Below are 20879 nucleotides of genomic sequence, written 5' to 3' on the forward strand. Positions count from 1 at the left end.
CTCCCTGCTTGGTGCGTCAAAGGTTAGAGATCTGAAATACAGTGAGCTGGCCATTGGTATCATGGGGCCCCAGACCTGGGCAGGGACACAGACACTCTCCTCTTGACGTTGAGATACCTTCCTGAATAAAGGCACTGATGGTATCTCGTATCAAACGTAACTCTGTTCCTGAATTTGGTTCATTCTTTATGTTCCTCTGATCCGATTATTTTCCCAAGACAAGGGATGTATTACTGAAGCTTTGATAAGGCGCTGGTCGGACCACGTTTGTAGTACCATAATGTTGGGCCCGATATCTGAGGATGTGCTGACTCTGGAGAGGGTCCAGAGGAGGTTTACGAAAATGATCGCAGGAATGAGTGGGTTAACATATGATGAGCGTTTGACGGCACTGGGCCTGTACCGGCTGGAGTTTGGAAGGGTGAGGGGTGAACCTCATTGAAACTTACCGAATAGTGAAAGGCCTGGATAGAGTGGATGTGGAGAGGATGTTTCCACTGGCGGGAAAGTCTAGAACTATAGACTCAGAATTAAAAGATGTAACTTTAGGAAGGAAATGAGAAGGAATTACTTTAGTCGGAGGGTGGTGAATCTGTGGAATTCATTGCCACAGAAGGCTATGGAGGCCACGTCAATGGATATTTTTAAGGCGGAAAATGACAGATTCCCGATTAATTTTGGTGTCACAGGATATGGGGAGAAGGCAGGAGAATGGGGTTGAGAGGGAGAGATAGATTAGCCATGATTAAATGGCATAGATGGGGCAAATGGCCTAATTCTGCTCCCATCACATGAACATGAATGGAGAAGAAGTTAGCCATGTTGCCCTCAATTCCATGGTGCTGGATAATTTCCATACGAGGCACATGATTGGCACTGCAAAGTGATTGTACATGAAGATGACTACAGTTCACCCAGAGATATTTATCAAGACTACAATAATACAGAAGGAAGATAGTCTGAGACATGATCAGAGGTTCAGCAGTATCCCCCACTTTTACCGTGAAGTAAAATAGTGTCAAGAGTAGTTTATTCTCACGAGAAATGGGGGTCAGGTGAGCTTGTCAAACCCAACGTCCATCCCCTTATGGTCCCCGTCTGCTTCATCCCAGCCGTCCCTGGAAAGAGTCACAACCTCCCGAGTTCCCGAAAAATCCATTCGATGCCCTCAAGAAATCCAGCCAGTGTCTCTGCATCGGAATCCTGCGTCTAATCAAAGAGATAACGGGAATTGAGGGTGCTGTCACTACACACTCACTGCTAATAAAGATGCATATATCCAGTCTGTGGGTCTATCCAGTGGAACCAGCTTGGATCCCTTATCCCTGTGGAACGCACCATACAAACATTCATCAACGTTTGGATTGCAGTTATAGAATCATTCAGCTTGGAACTAGGCCCTTCAGCCCAACACATCCAGGCACACCAAGTTGCTTAGCTGAAGATAGACACAATTTCCATCAGGTGGCGCTTCGATGGCAGCCTCGCCTACAGTCTGTCTGTCCTTTTTGTTATTTTTATCGTGGTTTAAAAGTTTGTGTTAATGTTCTCTGGTTTGTTTTATGTGGGGGGCGGGGGAGGGGGTTGGGAGAATTTTTTTTTCAATCTCTAATCTTACCTTGTTTTCCGGATCGTATCTCCGGTCGCTCTGCGGCCTAACATCATGGAGCTGGCGGCCTTGCTCGGGACTGACTGACTTTGAGCCCCACCTCGGGGACGTGGACTTACGATCAGAACAGATCCCTTGCCTGGGATCGACGCTCCAACCGTGGCCTGCGGGCTTCACCATCGAGGAGCTCGCAGTCTTGGGTAAGAGACCAATGTCGGGAAGCTCCGAAAGCCACACGGCGTTCGACTGGCCCCGACTCGGGGTCGATCGCCCAGCGCGGGGGAGCTGAGATTCCCCCCCCCCCCCCCCCGATGCAGGAGCTTGATCGCCCCGACGAGGAGGCCTGCAATCAGCTACGGGAGTAAGATCATCCCGTCAACATAGAAAATAGGTGCAGTAGGCCATTCGGCCCTTCGAGTCTATCCAGTCTTTCTTCATATGAAAGTCCTGACATCCCAGGAATCAGTCTGGTGAACCTTCTCTGTACTCCCTCTAAGGCAAGAATGTCTTTCCTCAGATTTGGAGACCAAAACTGTACGCAATACTCCAGGTGTATTCTCACCAAGACCCTGTACAACTGCAGTAGAACCTCCCTGCTCCTTTTCAAATTCACAACTCTCTGGGTGAAAAAGTTTTTCCTCGTCTCAGTTTTAAATGGCCTCCCCTTTATTCTTAGACTGTGGCCCCTGGTTCTGGACTCGCCCAACATTGGGAAAAAACTTCCTGCATCGAGCTCGTCCAGTCCTTTTATAATTTTATACGTTTCAATAAGATCCCCTCTCTGTTTCACTAATGTTTCAGGTTCCCCCCCCCCATCACAACTGGTCAATGATGTTTCTCCTCACCCAGTCTCCCTGCCACTCAGTGTGCTTGGTTGAGGAGTCCATGTTGCTTTCCATTTAAAACTTACCAGCCAAGGCACATCCAGCAGGGATAGCTGTAAGTGGTGCGATAGGTGAACACAGGGTACACGATTCATGTCAGGCTGGGAAACACAGGCCAACACCAGGAGTGGGCGGCCTGCAGGCCCAAGAGCCCGGTTGATCATAGCCTGGATCTGGAGACATTCCTCTTTCCGATCGTGCTCTGAGGGAGAGAGTACGTTAAATCTAGAAATGTTATGCCCTTCATTGAGTCATCGAGTCATACAGCATGGAAACAGGCTGTTCGGCCCAACTTGTCCATATCGACCAAGATGCCCCATCTCCTTTGTCCCTTTTGCCCGTTTCCTCCCTCTCAACATTGATGCAACTTTACGGGGCCATTAACACGATAACGAGCAACTAAATAAACAATAATCCATAATGCAATATATTAATAATCACTAATAATCAATAGCTGGACCATAATCGTGCAAATCCCAATTACAAAGCATTATCTTGATATAAATGCAGAATTATCCATAAACCTGGAGCAGAGAAATGTAATGCTTGATGATTTATATGAGTCTGAAGAAGAGTCCCAACCCAAAACATCACCTATCCATGTTCCCCAGAGAGCCGCCGTTACTCCAGCACTGTGTGTGTTTTTAATAAACTAGCATCTGCAGTTCGTTGTGTCCAGAAAATATCCTGTTGGTTCCCCATTATTACAAGGTTAAGTCATAGTCATACATGCACTTCAGCCCAACTGACCCATGCCAACCAAAATACCCCACCCACACTAGCTCCAAAGTAGTTGAGGCAGGCACTAGAACAACATTTAAATGACATTGGATAGAAAAGCTTTAGAGAGACATGTACCTGTACAAATGTCATTTAAATGTTGTTATAGTGCCTGCCTCAACTACCTCCTCCGGCAGCTCATTCTATATACCTTCCATCCTCTGTGTGAAAAACCTGCCCCTCAGGATGCTGTTAAATCTTGCCACTCTCACTGTAAATCTCAACCCCCCAGTTCTTGGTTGCCCTAACCTAGGAAGTAAAGGTTGCTCTGGGTCGACACGGTGGCGCAGCGGTAGAGTTGCTGCCTCGCAGCGCCAGAGACCCTGGTTCCATCCCGACTATGGGTGCTGTCTGTACGGAGTCTGTACGTGCTCCCCATGACCTGCGTGGGGTTTCTCCGAGATCTTTGGTTTCCTCCCACACTCTAAAGACGTACAGGTTTGTAGGTTAATTGGCTTCGGTAAAGACGGTACATTGTCCCTAGTGTGTGTAGGATAGTGTTAGTGTGCGGGGATCGTTGGTCGGCGTGGACTCTTTGGACGAAGAGCCTGTTTCAACACTATGTCTCTAAACTGAACCCTAGCTAAGACTGTGTGCATTCAGATGTGGTGTGAGAAACATTCACAATCTTGTTTGGAACTAAACATGACAGAGGCAAGTATTGACAGAAGACAACGAGCAGCACGGTGGCGCAGCCAGTAGAGTTGATGCCTTAAAGCACTTGCAGCGCCGGAGACCCAGGTTCGATCCTGACTACAGGAACTGTCTGTACGAAGTTTGAACATTCTCCCCGTGACCGCATGTGTTTTCCCTGGGATCCCCGGTTTCCTCCCACACTCCAAAGACGTACAGGTTTGTAGGTTAATTGGCTTTGGTAAAGAATGTAAATTGTCCCTAGTATATGTGTGTAGGATAGTGCTAGTGTACAGGGATCACAGGTCGGCGCGGACTCGGTGGGCCGTAGGGCCGGTTTAGCACTGTATCTCTAAACTAGTACAGGTGCACAACCTTTTATCCGAAATTCCGGAAACCGAAAAGCTCCAAAAACCGGACATTTTTTCCAAGATGTCGTCTGCACACCAAAGCTCGCGTTTGGCGCCAAACTTGACCCGAAACGACCCACGGTCAACCCAGGTCTGTACTACTGTAGCGGCTGCCTCCTCCGCGATGTTGTGAGTCGGCGGCCACAGCGCTCCGGAGCTTACCGCACGGCGACCCGGTAAGGCATTGCCCGTTACCCGCTGGTATCCCAGCGCTGTGGCCGCCGACTCCCAACATTGCGGAGCTGGGGCTGCGGGCGTCCGGCCGCGGGCCGCGCTAGATTTGGAGCATCACGCAGCCAGGGGTAGAGTTCGCCGGCGTCGGCGCTCCAACCGGCGCCGCCCGCGGCCGGACGCCCGCAACCCCAGCTCCGCGATGTTGGGTGTCGGCGGCCACAGCGCTCCGGAGCTTACTGCACGGCGACCCGGTAAGGCATTGCCAGCTCCCCGCCTCTCCGACCAGGTAGGGGACTAAGAATTAAAGTTTCCCCCTTCACACCCCCCCCCCCCCAACATAAAATCCCTCCAATCTAACTGACTAACATTTAAGCAAGATTTACAATGATTCCCCGGTCTCAGGGGGAGGAGGCAGCCGCTCCAGACTTTTCAAGCCGCCCGTGCTACCTACCTAATCTACGCTAAAAATCTTCCATTCTGAAATCTGAAAAATTCCGAAATCCGAGAAGTGGTTGGTCCCAAGGCTTTTGGATAAAAGGTTGTGTACCTGTACTTAAATGTACTCTCAGGAGAGGCCGATGTCGGGAAGCTCCAAAGACGCAAAGGTTCGACCAGCCCCGACCCGGGGTCCGATCGCTGGCGCGGGGGAGCTGACATCCCCCCAATGCAGGAGCACGATCGCTCCAATGCTGGGAAGACCAAACGCCGCCGGCTACCGGAGTCAACATCGTCCCGTCAACGACGGGCTCGCAGGAGAGCAAAGAAGGGAAGCGATTTAACTTTTTTTGCCTCCACCACAGTGAGGAATGTGGAGGAGTCACTGTGGTGGATGTTTATGGTAAAATGTATTTTGTGTGTTCCGTTGCTTTTTATTTGTATGACTGACTTGGAAAACTAAATTCCTCGTATGTTGCAAAACATACTTGGCCAATAAAGTATTGGTGTGATTGATTGTGATCGTGATTGTAACTAAATCTGTGCGCATTCACAGGTGATGTTAAAAACATTCCCAATCTTGTTTGGGACTTGCAGAGACAGAGGGAAGGTTTAGAGTGTGAGAAATGCACTAACTTCTCCTGGCTTCTGCATTGGCCACGTAGATGAAGCCGTCCACCAGCCTGCACACCTGCTCCACCTGCGGGATGACGCTGTAGGATGCCCCCAGCCGCGGGGGGTCACCATCTCCTCCATCCACGTCAGCAACTCCTTGTGGCACGAACAGTTTATTAATGGCTGCACTTTCCTCCATTCTTGCACACTCTCTTTCTTTCCTGTAAAGGGGATGGTGGTGCAAGAGAAACCAGTGACTTGCAGCTCGCATTAGCCCGCAGTTCTCAGTTTGGTTCAGTTCAGAAACAGGACCTAAAGGTGACCTACACTATCTTCACTGAAGTACACAATATCACGAAGGGCACGGATAAAGTAAACCCTCGCAGTTTTTTTCTCTTGGTGGGGTATTCTAAAACTAGCGGGCTTAGGCTTAAGTTGAGAGGGCAGGGGTCTAAGAGGGATCTGTGGGGCAAATATTTAAATCAGTGGGTTTCAGTTTAGCTTATTGTCACGTGTACCGAGGTACAGTGAAAAGCTTTTGTTGCATGCTAACCAGTCAGCAGAAAGACAGTACATAATTACAATTGAGCCGTCCACAGTGTACAGATACATGATAAAGGGAATAATGTTTTGTGCAAGGTAAAGCCAGCAAAGTCCGATCAAGGATGGTCTGAGGGTCTCCAATGAGGTAGATACTAGTTTAGGACCGCTCTCTAGTTAGTGGTAGGATGGTTCAGTTGCCTGATAACAGCTGGAAAGAAACTGTCCCTGAATCTGGCGGTGTGCGTTTTCACACTTCTGTACCTCTTGCCCGATGGCAGAGGGGATGTGTTCTGGTTGCCTCATTGCAGGCAGGATCAGGCTTTGGACAGGTTGTAGAAGTCGTTCCTCAGGATGCTGCCTGGAGTAGATATTAGTTCTGAGGAGAGGTTGGACAAACGTGGATTTTTCGAAGATTGAGTGGAGACCTGATAGAAGTTTATAACATTATGAGAGGCATAGGTAGAGTTGACAGTCAGAAACCTTTAGACCAGGTTGGAAATGTCAAAGACGAGAGGGTAAATATCAAAGTTTACATTGCAAGTGTAAAGAAGATGTATGGACCTTATTTTTAATACAATAGACAATAGGTGCAGGAGTAAGTCAATCAGCTCTTTTGACTCACTGTGGTCGTGGCTGATCATCCACAATCAGAACCCTGTTCCTGCCTTCTCCCCATATCCCCTGACTCTGCTATCTTTAAGAGCTCTATCTAACTCTCTCGTGAAAGCATCCAAATAATCCAGGCAGCCATCACCCTCTGTATCCAGAAGCATACAGAGGGTGGAGGCGATACAATAGTGACTGTACGAGGCTGTAGGTACATGAATCTGCAGGGCTATGGATCACGTGCAGGCTGAGGATGTTAGTTTATCTTGGCATCCTGTTCAGCATGGACATTGAGGGCCGAAGGGTCTTTTCCTGTGCAGTACTGTTCTATGTTCTAGCCAGTGATAGGCACTAAATGCTGGTGTAACTCAGCGGGACAGGCAGCATCTCTGGAGAAAAGGAATGGATGGCGTTTCAGGTCGAGACCCTTTTCAGACGGGTGAAGTCACCGACATCTTCCGCCAAACGTCACCCTAGCTTCTTCCAGCTTCGCACAATAGCTAAAATCAAACCATTCCTCCAATCCGACGACCTTGAAAAGATCATCCACTCATTGATTTCCTCATGCTTTGCTTACTGCAACTCCCTTTACACTGGCATCAGACAATCATCCCTGTCCCGCCTGCAATTGGTCCAAAATGCCGCAGCGGACCTTCTGACGGGCACCCGAAAAAGGGACCACATCACCCCGATTCTGGCCTCTCTCCACTGGCTCCCAGTGCGGTTCCGTATAAACTTCAAGCTCCTCCTTTTTGTTTACAAAGCCCTTAACGGGCTTGCCCCCACCTACATCAAAAATCTGCTAACCCACCATTCTACCTCCAGGTCCCTCAGATCGGCCGACTTGGGGTTACTGAACATCCCGCGGTCCAGGCATAAGCTCAGGGGCGACCGTGCTTTTGCGGTTGCAGCGCCTAGACTGTGGAACAGCATCCCTCTTCTCATCAGAACTGCCCCCTCCATCGACTCCTTTAAGTCGAGACATAAAACCTACTGCTACTCACAAGCGTTTATTGAGGTCCTCTGAAGGAGCGCTGTATGTATGTATTTATGTATGTATTGTTAGATCTATGTACCACTGTATGTGACACGTTAGTACCTGGACTGATGTAAAGCACTTTGGTCAACGAGAGTTGTTTTTAAATGTGCTATAGAAATAAAATTGACTTGACCCATTCCTTCCCTCCAGAGATGCTGCCCTGTCCCGCTGAATTACTCCAGCATTTAGTGCCTATCTTCGGTGTAAACCAGCATCCGCAGTTCCCTCCTACACATTTTGTTAGTCAGCGATCTTAGGGTGATGGAGCAAGCAAAGTAAATGAGATGATGAAGAGAACAGTGGTGAAGCAATGAAATGGGAGAATGAACTGTAGACAGTGAATCTCACATTCCTGAGTCCCTAAGCAGTGTTCAGCTTTTCTGTACCAACAATTGCTTACCAGGTCGTTGAATATAGAGTCAGGATGTTAAACTTGTGTTCTCTGTTGAAGAAGAAGCTGATTCCTGATCCAATTCCTGCAACAGTAAACATTGCAGCAACAATAGTGATTTTCCCATCTAACACTACCCAGAACACTGTCTTTTTGGCAAGCCAGCCACGGTTAGGTAGCCAGCCTCACTGAATGCATAGCACACAACAATTTGAGGTGGCACAGCGATAGAATCACTGCCTTACAGCACCAGAGACCCAGGTTCCATCCTGACTACGGGTGCTGTCTGTATGGAGTTTGTACATTCTTCCCGTGACCTGCGTGGGTTTTCACTGCATGATATCTTCAGTTTCCTCCCACACTCCAAAGACGTGCAGGTTTGTAGGTTAATTGTCTTGGTATAAATGTAAATTGTCCCCAGGGTGTGTAGGATAGTGTTAGTGTGCGGGGATCACTGGTCGGTGCAAACTTGGTGGGCCGAAGGGCCTGTTTCCGTGCTGTATCTCTGAACGAAACTAAAAGCTTTTCACTGTACCTCGGTAGATATGACAATAAACTAAACTGAAGAATTGGTCATGAGTTTTGATACTGCAAACATGAAATGGATGAAAGAACTCTTCCATTCTCTCCCTCACTAGTTTAGTTTAGTTTAGAGACACAGCATGGAAACAGGCCCTTTGGCCCACCAAGTCCGTGCCGACCAGTAATCCCCTCACATTAACACTATCCTACATGCAATAGGGACAACTTTACATTTATACCAAGCCAATTAACCTACAAACGTGTACGTCTTTAGAGTGTGGGAGGAAATCGAAGATTTCGAAGAAAACCCGCGCAGGTCACAGGGAAAACGTACAAACTCCGTACAGACAGCACCCGTTGTCAGGATCGAACCCGGGTCTCTGATGCTGTAAGGCAGTAGCTCTACCATTGCGCCCAACAACATTATGCCACCCTTACACACTAAGTAGATAAGTTGTAGCAGAATTAGACCATTCGGCCCATCAAGTCTATTCCACCATTAAATCATAGCTGATCTATCTTCCCCTCTCAACCCCATTCTCCTGCCTCCTCCTCATAACCCCTGACACCCGTACCAATCAAGAACCCATCTATCTCTGCCTTAAAGATATCCATTGGCCTGGCCTCCACAGCCTTCTGTGGCAATGAATTCCACCAGCTGAAGGGACCAAGTATTTCAAAATCTCAATCTAAGATGTTCAACTTGAGGGACTCACCGTCGATCTGTCTTTGCGGCAAGCCCGCCAAAGGCAGCAGCCTCGGTGAATTCATCATCTTTGTAACCAGGGACGTGTCCAGTTGCTCCAGCCCAGGTCCGAACATGGCCAGCCGAGGTTCTGCCTGGGATACCAGGGAGTAGAGGAAGGAGGTCACTGAGCTGTAGACTGGGTGACTGGATTTCCATTGCTTTCTGCTCTCTGGACAGCTCCTCAAATATCTGCACAAACACGTCCATGTTATTGATGGTTTAAAAACATAGAAAATAAGTGCAGGAGGAGGCCATTCGGCCCTTTGAGCCAGCACCACCATTCATTGTGATCATGGCTGATCGTCCCCAATCAACAACCAGTGCCTGCCTTCCCCCCATATCCCTTGATTCCCCTAGCCCCTAGAGCTCTATCTAACTCTCTCTTAAATCCATCCAGTGATTTGGCCTCCATTGCCCTCTGTGGCAGGGAATTCCACAAATTCACAACTCTCCGGGTGAAAACATTTTTTCTCACCTCAGTCTTAAATGGCTTCCCCTTTATTCTAAGACTGTGGCCCATAGTTCTGGACTCGCCCAACATTGGGAACATTTTTTTCCTGCATCTAGCTTGTCCAGTCCTTTCATAATTGTATATGTTTCTATAAGATAGCCCCTCATCCTTCTAAACTCCAGTGAATACAAGCCTAGTCTTTTCAATCTTTCCTCACATGACAGTCCCGCCATCCCATGGATCAATCTCGTGAACCTGCGCTGCACTGCCTCAATCACAAGGATGTCCTTCCTCAAATTAGGAGACCAAAACTATACATAATACTCCAGATGTGGTCTTACCAGAGCCCTATACAACTGCAGAAGAACCTCTCTACACCTATACTGAAATCCTCTTGTTATGAAGGCCAACATTCCATTAGCTTTCTTCACTGCCTGCCGTACCTGCACGCCAACTTTCAGTGACCGGTGTACAAGGACACCCAGGTCTCGCTGCACCTCCCCCTTACATAACCTAACCCCATTGAGATAATAATCTGCCCCGTTGTTTTTGCCATCAAAGTGGACAATCTTACATTTACCTATATTATGCTGCATCTGCCACGCATCTGCCCACTCACTCAACCTGTCCAGGTCACCCTGCAACCTCCTAACATAGCTCTTCACAGTTCACACTGCCACCCAGCTTTGTGTCATCCGCAAACTTGCTAGTGTTGCTCCTAATTCCCTCTACCAAATCATTAATATATATTAATGCGGCACTCCACTCATCACTGCCTGCCATTCTGAAAAGGACTTGTTCACTCCTACTCTTTGCTTCCGGTCTGCCAACCAATTTTTTATCCAAGTCAACACCCTACCCTTAATACGATGCGCTCCACTTTTAGTCACCAGTCTCCCGCGCGGGTTTGTTACCAACAGACCAGCCACAGTAGCAGTCATGTTGTAAAGCAAACAGCAAGGAGGCAAGTTTATACAGTAGAGACATCAATATTCATGGAGTCATGCAGCACGGAGACAGGCCATTCAGCCCAACTCGTCCGTGCCGACCAAGATACCCCATATAGGTTAGTGCAGATGCTGGATTAAATCGAAGACAGACATAAAATGCTGGAGTAACTAAGTGGGTCAGGCAGCATCTCTGGAGAGAAGGAATGGGCGACATTTCGGGTTGAGCCCCTTCTTCAGACTGAAAGTCACGCGAGGAAACAAGAGATATAGGCGATGATATAGAGAGATATAGAACAAATGAATGAAAGATATGTAAAAAAGTAACAATGATAATGGAAACAGGCCATTGTTAGCTGTGGGTTAGGCAAGAACGAGCTGGAGTGACTTGGGTGGGGGAGAGTTGGAGAGAGAGGGAATGTAAGGGTTACTTGAATTTAGAGAGATCAATATCCATACCGTTGGGGTATATGTAAGCTGCCCAAGCGAAATATGAGGTGCTGTTCCTCCAATTTGCGCTGGGCCTCACTCTGGCAGTGGAGGAGGCCCAGGACAGAAAGGTCAGTGTGGGAATGGGAGGGGGAGTTGAAGTGTTTGGCAACCGGGAGATGAGATCAGGTCCAGGTAGACTGAGTGAAGGTGTTCAGCGAAACTATCGGCCAGTCTACATTTATTCTCGCCGATGTATAAGAGTCCACATCCAAAACAATGTATACAGTAGATGAGTATGGAGGTGTATCGGGATAATAGTGAAAACCTTTCTTTGCTTGTCAAATAAACATGCTATATAATAATCAAGACATACGCAAGTGCAACAGGTAGAGCAAAGAGAAAAACACCAGAAAAGCAGAATATAGTGTTATAGTCTTATAGCATTACAGTTACAGAGAAAGTGCAATTCTTTTTAAGTGCAGGGTTTGCAATGAGGTAGGTTGGAAGATGGGGAGTGCATCCTTAGTTTATGGGAAGTCTGGTCATAGTCTGATAATAAAAGGGAAGGAGCTATTCCCGAGTCTGGTGTTACGTGCTTTCAAGGTTTGGTATCTTCTGCCCGGCGGGAGAAGGGAAGCACGGGGTTTAGGTTAAGCGGCCTCTGATCAGTTCACAGAGGTTTTGGGATTCATTAGTATGGGTGTCAGAGGTTATGGGGTGAAGGCAGGAGAATGGGGTTGAGAGGGCGGCACGGTGACCCGGGTTCGATCCTGACTACGGGTGCCGTCTGTACGGAGTTTGTACGTTCACCCCGTGACCTTCGTGAGTTTTCTCAGAGATCTTCGGTTTCCTCCCTCACTCCAAAGACGTACAGGTTTGTAGGTTAATTGGCTTGGTAAATGTAAAAAAAATTGCCCCTAGTGGGTGTGGGTCAGTGTTAGTGTGCGGGGATCGCTGGTCGGCGCGGACCCGGTGGGCCGAAAGGGCCTGTTTCCGCTCTGTATCTCTAAACCAAACTAAAAAAACTAAACTAAACTAAATGATTGAATGGCGGAGCAGACGATGGGCTGAATGGCCTAATTCTATCCCTATCACTTCTGACCTTATGACTGCCAAGACCCAGGTCCAGAGCTTCACTCACGCTGCCATGTAGTCCTGCTCTGCGTTTTGGGTGAGTGATTTACTGAGCAAGGCGGTGTCCGGTAACGAGAGGTAGTCCACAGATTTCCAGAGAGGAAGGTCCCGCTGTAGGAAGTAGCGCCACAGCAGTGGGTCACGCACCACGGCGTTCCAGTACCCATTAACGCTCCCCAGTTGGCAGAGATCCCTGGGCGACAGCAGGCTCAAGATGTGAAGCTGTACCTCCACCTAAAAACAAAACCACAGCAGACACTTTCAGACACTTACAGTTCAAACGTCAGAGGTGGAAGCGGGTTGGTGGGAAGAGGGCTGCTGAAACGATTGGGAAGCAAATGATTAGCCAAAGCAGCAACCAACAGAAGCATCATTGTTTATTTTAGCTTGGTTTAGAGATACAGCACGGAAACAGGCCCCTCCGCCCACCGAGTCGGCGCCGACCAGTGATCCCCGCACACTGACACTATCCTACACACACTAGGGACAATTTACAATTCTACCAAGCCAATTCACCTACAAACCTGTACGTCTTTGGAGTGTGGGAGGAAACCGAAGATCTCGGAGAAAACCCACAAAAAGAACGTACAAACTCCGTACAGACAAGCACCCGTAGTCAGGATGGAACTCGGGTCCCTGGTGCTGTGAGGCAGCAACTCTACCGCTGCGCCACCATGCCGTCTCAAATTTGTGAGACATGTTTTTAAGATACCTGGATCACTCTGCATCTCAGGGCTCTGTAATCTCTCACCATTTAAAAAATAATGTTTTCCTGTTGAAATCTACCCTACAAAATGTAACATTTCCACATTATACTGTGTTTGCCAGACCTTTGCACATTCATTTATTCCATCTTTGTGGCCTCTTTATGTCCTTTCTGTGAATAATTTGCCAAGCTATTTTCACATACAATTAATAGCAGACCCCTACTAGCATTGAGGTTTAGTTTAGAGATACAGCGCGGAAACAGGACCATCAGCCCACCGAGTCTGTACCGACCAGCGATCCCCACACGCTGACACCATCCTACACACACCAGGGACACTTTACATTTACAGCAAGCCAATTAACCAACAAACCTGCAAGTCTTTGGAGTGTGGGAGAAAACTGAAGATCTCAGAGAAAACCCACGCAGGTCACGGGGAGAACGTACAAACACCATTTGTACGACAGCACCCACAGTCGGGATGGAACTCGGGTCTCTGGCGCTGTAAGGCAGCAACTCTACCGCTGCGCCACCGTGCCACACAAGCATTACAACTTGCATTAAGTTGGACAGGGTGGACAAACTTAGCTTGTTTTCCGCAACGTCAGATGCAGAGAGGAGATCTGGGGGAAGTACATACAATTATGAGCGGTATAGATAGGGTACATAGAGTCTGTTATCCCAGGTTGTCATAGACTATAGGGCATAGGTTTAAGATGAAATCGGAAGAGTTTAAACACCAAGAGTGGTGGGTGTCTGGAACACTCTGCCACAAGAGGTAGTGGGGGCAGATACGATAGTGGAGTTTAGAAGGCACTTGGACACATAAGCAAGCAGAGAATCGAAGGGCACACAAAGGCTTGGATATGGAGTGGATGTGGTCAGGATGTTTCCACTAGTGGGAGAGTCTAGGACCAGAGGTCACAGCCTCAGAATTAAAGGGCATTAGGAAGCATACGAGGAGGAATTCATTTCCACAGAAGTCTGTGGAGGCCAAATCAGTGGATATTTTTAAGGCGTAGATAGGTAGATTCTTGATTGGTACGGGTGTCAGGGGTTATGGAGAGAAGGCAGAAGAATGGGGTTAGGAAGGAATGATAGATCAGCCATGATTGAATAGCAGAGAAGACTTGATGGGCCGAATGGTCTAATTCTGCTCCTATTACTTATGAACAAACATCAGCAGGTCAAGCAGACCTGACCTCATCTGCTGAATGACTCCAGCACTGTATGCTTTAGTGTATTAGTATTAGTTCATTGTTGAGTTTAGTTTATTGTCATGTGTACCGAGGTACAGTGAGAATCTTTTGTTGCACGCTATCCAGTCAGCGGAAAGACAAGACATGATTATAATCGAGCCATTCACAGTGTACAGATACATGAGAGGGGAATAGCTATTAGTGCAAGGTAAAGCCAGTAAAATCTGATCAAGGATAGTCCGAGGGTCACCAAATGATGTGGTTGTTAGTAGTTCAGGGCTGCTCTCTAGTTGAGGTATGAAGCAGCATCTGCAGTTCCTTGTTTCCACAAACCATGTACAGGCAGGTGGGATTAGTTCAGATTGGTATCATGATCAGTCATTGTGGGCCGAAGGGCCTGTTCCTGTACTGTTGTGTGTTCTATCATCCTCTGAAGAACCATAGAGTTTTGGTTCTCTGATCAGGGAGGAGAGGGTTGGCGGAGAGATGGAAGTGCGAATCTCCGGCAAGTGCAACTGGAAACCTGCAACCTTATGGTTTATGATGCATGAGAGAGAATGTAAAGGCCTCAGTGCAGGAGATTTACAAGGGATGGACAACTCAGAAGTTGATAAGTGAAAGGAGCAGAATTAGGCCATTCGGCCCATCAAATCTACTCCGCCATTCAGTCATGGCAAATCTATCTTTCCCTCGCAACCCCATTCTCCTGCCTTCTCCCTGACAACGTACTAATCAAGAATCTGTTCATCTCTGCCTTAAAAATATCCATTGATTTGGCATCCACAGCCGTCTGTGGCAAAGAATGTCGCAGATACACCAAACTCTGACTAAAGAAATTCTTCATCTCCTTCCTAAAGGAACGTCCTTTTATTCTGAGGCAATTCAATTGTATCACATTGGTTCTGTTCTTCTGAAAAGGGAGAGCATTAATGTCTGACCAAAAGCAACCAGAATAAACAAACAGCACCTAACATTTTGCTTGGGCAGCTTACAACCCAGCGGTATGAATATTGACTTTTCTAAATTCAAGTAACCTTTGCATCCCCCTCTCTCTCTCTCTGTGCCCTCCCCAACCCTAGTCATCGTACTAGTTTCACTGTCGTCCTGTTGTGTTTCACTGTCTGTGTAACTCGTTATCACCTAGCCCACCGCCAACAATGGACCATTGTGGGCTCCACCTTTTCTTGATCATCGTTACTTTGTGCATATCTTTCGTTCATTTGTTCGAGATCTCTATATATATATTGCCGTCCATATCTCTTGTTTCCCTTTTCCCTGATTCTCAGTCTGAAGAAAGGTCTTGACCCGAAACGTCTCTCCAGAGATGCTGCCTGACCCACTGAGTTACTCCATCTTTTTGTGTCTATCTTCAGTTTAAACCAGCATCTGCGGTTCCCTCCTACATATAAAGAAAGTAGTTATCTTTCAATTGGAACAAGTAAGATAGTCCTAGTAACCTGCACTGAGTTTAGAATCACCTGGTCCTGACACATGAGGAGAGATTTGATTAACTAGACCTGTGAAAAGTTTGGAAGAATGACAGTAAATCACACGAAAATAAATCTGAAGCTTTGTAGGACATTGGTTAGGCAACATTTGGAGTAATGTGTGCAGTTCTGATCAATGCGACCAATGCAGCCAAACCAAAGACCGATAAAACTGCCTTAAAAGGCTACAAGGCTAATGCATTGTTCGCAGGAAGGTTACAGGGTCAGAGAGCACAGTCCCATGACACGGGGTGAAGTATTTAAAACAGAAACAAAAGACACAAATTCACTCAGAGAACGGTCAACCTCTGCAATTCTAGTCACACATCACGGACACAGGCCGTTCGGCCCAAATCGTCCAACATGCCCCATCTAAGCAAGTCCCATTTACTGTGTTTGGTCCATATCCCTCTAAACCTCTCCTATACATGTAGCCGTCCAAGTGCCTTTTACGGTGGCCCAGTGGCACAACTGGTAGACCTGGATTTGATCCCAACCTCGGGCGCTGTCTGTGTGGAGTTTGCACGTTCTCCCGTGACCCCGAGCGTGGGTTTCCTCCCGGTGCTCCCACATCCCAAAGACGTAGCGGGTTCGCAGGTTCATCGGCCCTCTGTAAATTGCCCCCAGAGTGTAGGGAGTGAGTGGATAGGAAAGTAGGATAACATAGAACTACTATGAATGGGCGACCAATGGCCAGCTTGCACTCGGTGGGCCGAAGGGCCTGTTTCCATGCTGCATCTTTCAATCAAATATTACTATATTTCCTGCCTCAACTTCCTCCTCTGGCAGCCCGCTCCATACAACCATCACCCTTTGTGTAAACAAGATCACCCTCAGGTTCCTATAAAACCTTTAATTTTCCTGCCTGTTATAGTTATTGGGTCATACAGCGTGGAAACAGGCCCTTCGGCCCATCTTGCCGACACCAGCCAACATGCCCCATCTACACCGGTCCCACCTGCCTGCGTTTGGCCCATATATCCCTCCAAACCTGTCCTATCCAAGTATCAGTCTAAATGTTTTAAAACATTGTGATAGTCCCTGCCCCAACTACCTTGTTCCATACACCCACCACCCTCAGTGTGAAAAAGTTTCCCCTCAGATTCCTATTAAATCTTTTCCCCTCCACCTTAAATCATTTCCCCTTCACCTGAAACCTTTCCCCCTTCACCTGAAACCTTTCCCCCTTCACCTGAAACCTTCCCCCTTCACCTGAAACCTTCCCCCCTTCACCTGAAACCCTCCCTTCACCTGAAACCTTCCCCCCTTCACCTGAAACCCTCCCTTCACCTGAAACATTTCCCCCTTCACCTGAAACCTTCCCTTCATTCACCTGAAACCTATTCAGAAGGAAGTAGATTTTCGAGGTCAGAAGTGGAAAGGTGGAGGCGGGGAGGTGGGTTAGTTGGGTTGTCAGTAGAGGGGGGTAGCAGGGTTAGAGGGGTAGAGCGGCCTGTGGCGGGGCCGAGTGCTCGCTGGTTACCGGGAGGCTGTGTAGAGGCAGTGGGTGCGGCGGCGGCGGCGGCGGCGCTGGGCCGGTGTGCCGGCTGGCCCACAGGTAGCGCTGGCGGAGCTGACTGATGCCGGCCCGCAGCGCCTTGTCCAGCCCGCTCCCGCTCCACTCACTGCCCGCACCCCGGGCACTCGCCATCCCGACCCGACCCGGGCCACACGGCAGCCGGCAGCCGACAGCCTGCCCTCCTCTCTGGCAGCGCAGCAAGTTCCAATGATCCTATCAAAGATCTTAGAGCAGATCTTTGGATCCTATAGCGAGACTAGATCCTCCTCTCCCTCTGTCAGCAATGCCCTCCTCTCCAGCACCGTCAGCAAAGTATTCCCCTCCCACTGTGAGCAAGGTCCTCCCCTCCCCGTCAGCAGAATCCCTCTCCTCTCTGTCAGCAGCATCTTCTTCTCTCCTCTCCTCCCCTTACTTCCCCTCACTGTCTGCACTCTCCTCCCATCACGCCCCTTCCCCTCACACCCCTTCCCCTTCCCTCACATTCCCTTCCCCTTGCTAGATGCAGGAAGATTGTTCCTGATGTTGGGGAAGTCCAGAACAAGGGGTCACAGTTTATGGATAAGGGGGAAATCTTTTAGGACCGAGATGAGGAAAACATTTTTCACGCAGAGAGTGGTGAATCTCTGGAATTCTCTGCCACAGAAGGTAGTTGAGGCCAGTTCATTGGCTATATTTAAGAGGGAGTTAGATGTGGCCCTTGTGGCTAAAGGGATCAGAGGGTATGGAGAGAAGGCAGGTACAGGATACTGAGTTGGATGATCAGCCATGATCATATTGAATGGCGGTGCAGGCTCGAAGGGCCGAATGGCCTACTCCTGCACCTATTTTCTATGTTTCTACGTTTCCCTCACACCCACTCCCCTTACACCCCTCACACCCCCTCCCTCCCCTCCCCTCCCTCACTTCCCCTCCCCTCACCCCCCTTCCCTCACACCCCCTTCCCTCACACCCCCTCCCCTCAGTCAGCAAACTACTGCCCTCTTCTCACTGTCAGATCTTTGGTCAGCACGATCCACCCTTCCCCTCACTGTCAGCCAAAGTTCTCCTTGCCCTTAGCACTGGCCTCCTCCCACTGCTTGTCACATGAGCTGGCCCGCCTCTCCCAAACCCCCTCCATCCTTGTATCTTGGCCTTGCTCACCATCCTCGTGTTTGTAAACAAAACTCAGCATTTTATTTTAGGAACCTTGTAATTATACACGTCTGGCTTCCAACAAGCAAGTTCTAGAAGTTGCAGACCATATATAGTCATACGGAATGGGAACAGGCCTTTCGGCCCAACTTATCCACGATGCCCCATCTAAGCTAGTCCCATTTGCCTGCATTTTAGCCCATATTCTTTGAAATCATTCCTATCCATGTGTCTGTCAAGTGTCTTCTAGATGCTGCCTCATCTACATTGGGCGGCACAGTGACACAGCGGTAGAGATACTTACTGCCTTACAGCGCCAGAGATCCGGATTTGATCCTGACTATGGCTGCTGTCTGTACGGAGTTTGTACGTTCTTCTCGTGACCGTGTGGGTTTTCTCAGGGAGCTCCAGTTTCCTCCCACACTCCAAAGACGTACATATGGTTGTAGGTTATTTGGGTTTGGTAAAAATTGTAAGTTGTGCCTAGCGTGTGTAGGATAATGCTAGTGTGCGGGGATCGCTGGTCGGCGTGGGCTAGGTGGGCCGAAGTGCCTGTTTCCGTGCTGCATTTATAGAATAACGTAAACTTTAAACTACTTCCTCTGGCAGCTTATTCTACATACCCACCACCCTCCGTGTGAAAATGTTGCCCCTTAGGTTTCTCTGAAATCTTTCCCCTCTCACCTTAAACCTATGTCCTCTGGTTCTTGATCCTCCTAGACTGGGGAAAAGACTCAGTGCATTCTTAAAATAAATGGTCTAAATATAACCGTGATCATGCTGAGCGTTCTGTGAGTTACTTGTCTAGGAATGCTGGAAGCTTATTTTAGTTTTCAAAAATACATTAGTGTCCTGGAGTTTTTATGAATCTCTGCTCAAACACACACACCACCCTTTCAACGTCCAGTACCTAACCTTAAATTACAAAGTGCCATAGTAACTCAGCAGGTCCGGCAGCATCTGTGGAAGTAATTTGCAGATGATAATTCAAGTCAAGACTATTTTAGACGGAGGGCAGATGTCGTTTGAGGTTGGGACCCTTCTTCAGACAGTAACGTCATTTGCCTTCAGTCTGAAAAGGGTCTCAATCCAAAATGCCATCCACTCATTCCCTCCACAGACGCTGCCCGACCAGATGAGTTCCTTCAGCACTTTGTGTTTTGCTCAAGATTCCAGAGACAACGTTCCTTGTCTCAACATAATCAAGGAGCAGATTCAGAAACAGCTTCTTCTCTGCTGTTATCACACTACTGAACGGATCTCTGATAATGCGAAGAAAATATTTCTAATTTTCCAATCTGTTGGTTCAGTCTTGTTTAGTTAAGAGATACAGCACAGAAATAGGGCCGTCGGCCTACCGAGTCCATGCCGACCAGCAATCCCCGATCACTAACACTATCCTGCACACACACTAGGGACAATTTACAATTTTACTGAAGACAGCTAACCTGCAAACCTGTACGTCTTTGGAGTGTGGGAGGAATTTGCAGATCCCGGAGAAAACCCACGCAGGTCACGGGGAGAACGTACAAACTCTGTACAGACAGCGCCCGTAGTCAGAATTGAACCCGGGTCTCTGGCGCTGTGAGGCAGCAACTCTACCACTGCGCCACCGTGGTTTATTATTTTTACGTGTTCAAGATAAAGTGCAAACCTTTATTTGCCCGCTATCCAATCAAATCATACTGCACATGAGTGTAGTATACACAAGCTATACACAAGCACAATGGGTAGTATAAAGAGATACATATGAGAGTGCAGAATACAATGTCACAGTGCAAAAGTGTTATTGTTCAGAAAACATGCAGGGTCTACCTCCTTGTAGCCTTTGCACTTGTTCTTATCTGTACTTTCTGTGTAGTTTAGTTTATCGTCACGTGTACCGAGGTACGGAGAAAAGGTAGCTCTTTCCACCACATTCTGCACTCGGTTTTATATATGATATGTGTTTATATATGATATGATTTGACTGGATAACACACAATGTTTTACACTGTATCCCTGTGAACACAATAATCCAATATCAATGGTAGACACAAAATGTTGGAGTAACTCAGCGGGTCAGGCAGCATCTCTGGAGAGAAGGAATGGGTGACGTTTTGGATCAAGAACTTTCTGCAGCCTAATGTCAGGAAAGTGGGCGGGACAAAGATAGAATGTAGTCGGAGACAGTAGGACTGGTGGGAGAATTGGGAAGAGGGAGGGGATGGAGAGAGAGGGAAAGCAAGGGCAACTTGAAGTTAGAGAAGTCAATGTTCATACCGCTGGGGTGTAAGCTGCCCAAGCAAAATATGAGAAGATAGACAAAAATGCTGGAAAAACTCAGTGGGTGCGGCAGCATCTATGGAGCGAAGGAAATAGGCGACGTTTCAGATTGAGACCATTCTTCAGACTGAGTCTACCTTCGATTTTCCAGCATCTGCAGTTCCTTCTTAAACAAGCGAAATATGAGATGTGTTTCATGCAATTTGCGCTGGGCCTCAC

The 20879-nt window shown here is 48.0% G+C and overlaps 1 protein-coding gene across 1 annotated transcript; it reads right to left on the minus strand.

Moving 5' to 3' along the window:
* Positions 1–904: 904 nt before the first annotated feature.
* Positions 905–17554, minus strand: fbxo4 (F-box protein 4). The gene is made up of 7 exons (XM_055632059.1): positions 17229–17554; positions 12361–12587; positions 9358–9578; positions 8129–8204; positions 5562–5761; positions 2520–2695; positions 905–1209 (listed from the first exon to the last, which is right to left on the minus strand). Exons 1-7 carry the CDS (start codon positions 17394–17396, stop codon positions 1129–1131), a joined length of 1149 nt encoding a protein of 382 aa, XP_055488034.1. The 5' UTR covers positions 17397–17554; the 3' UTR covers positions 905–1128.
* Positions 17555–20879: the final 3325 nt, after the last annotated feature.

Source organism: Leucoraja erinacea, chromosome 3, assembly GCF_028641065.1.
Source record: "Leucoraja erinacea ecotype New England chromosome 3, Leri_hhj_1, whole genome shotgun sequence".
Lineage (NCBI taxonomy): Eukaryota > Metazoa > Chordata > Chondrichthyes > Rajiformes > Rajidae > Leucoraja > Leucoraja erinaceus.

Coding starts and splice junctions, on each gene's coding strand:
- fbxo4 (XM_055632059.1), bottom strand. CDS start 17,396: ATGGCGAGTGCCCGGGGTGCGGGCAGTGAGTGGAGCGGGAGCGGGCTG. Junction 9,579..12,360: donor GAGCAGGACTACATGGCAGC/GTGAGTGAAGCT, acceptor GTGTTTGTGCAG/ATATTTGAGGAGCTGTCCAG. Junction 1,210..2,519: donor TGCTGGATGTGCCTTGGCTG/GTAAGTTTTAAA, acceptor CTCTTTGATTAG/ACGCAGGATTCCGATGCAGA.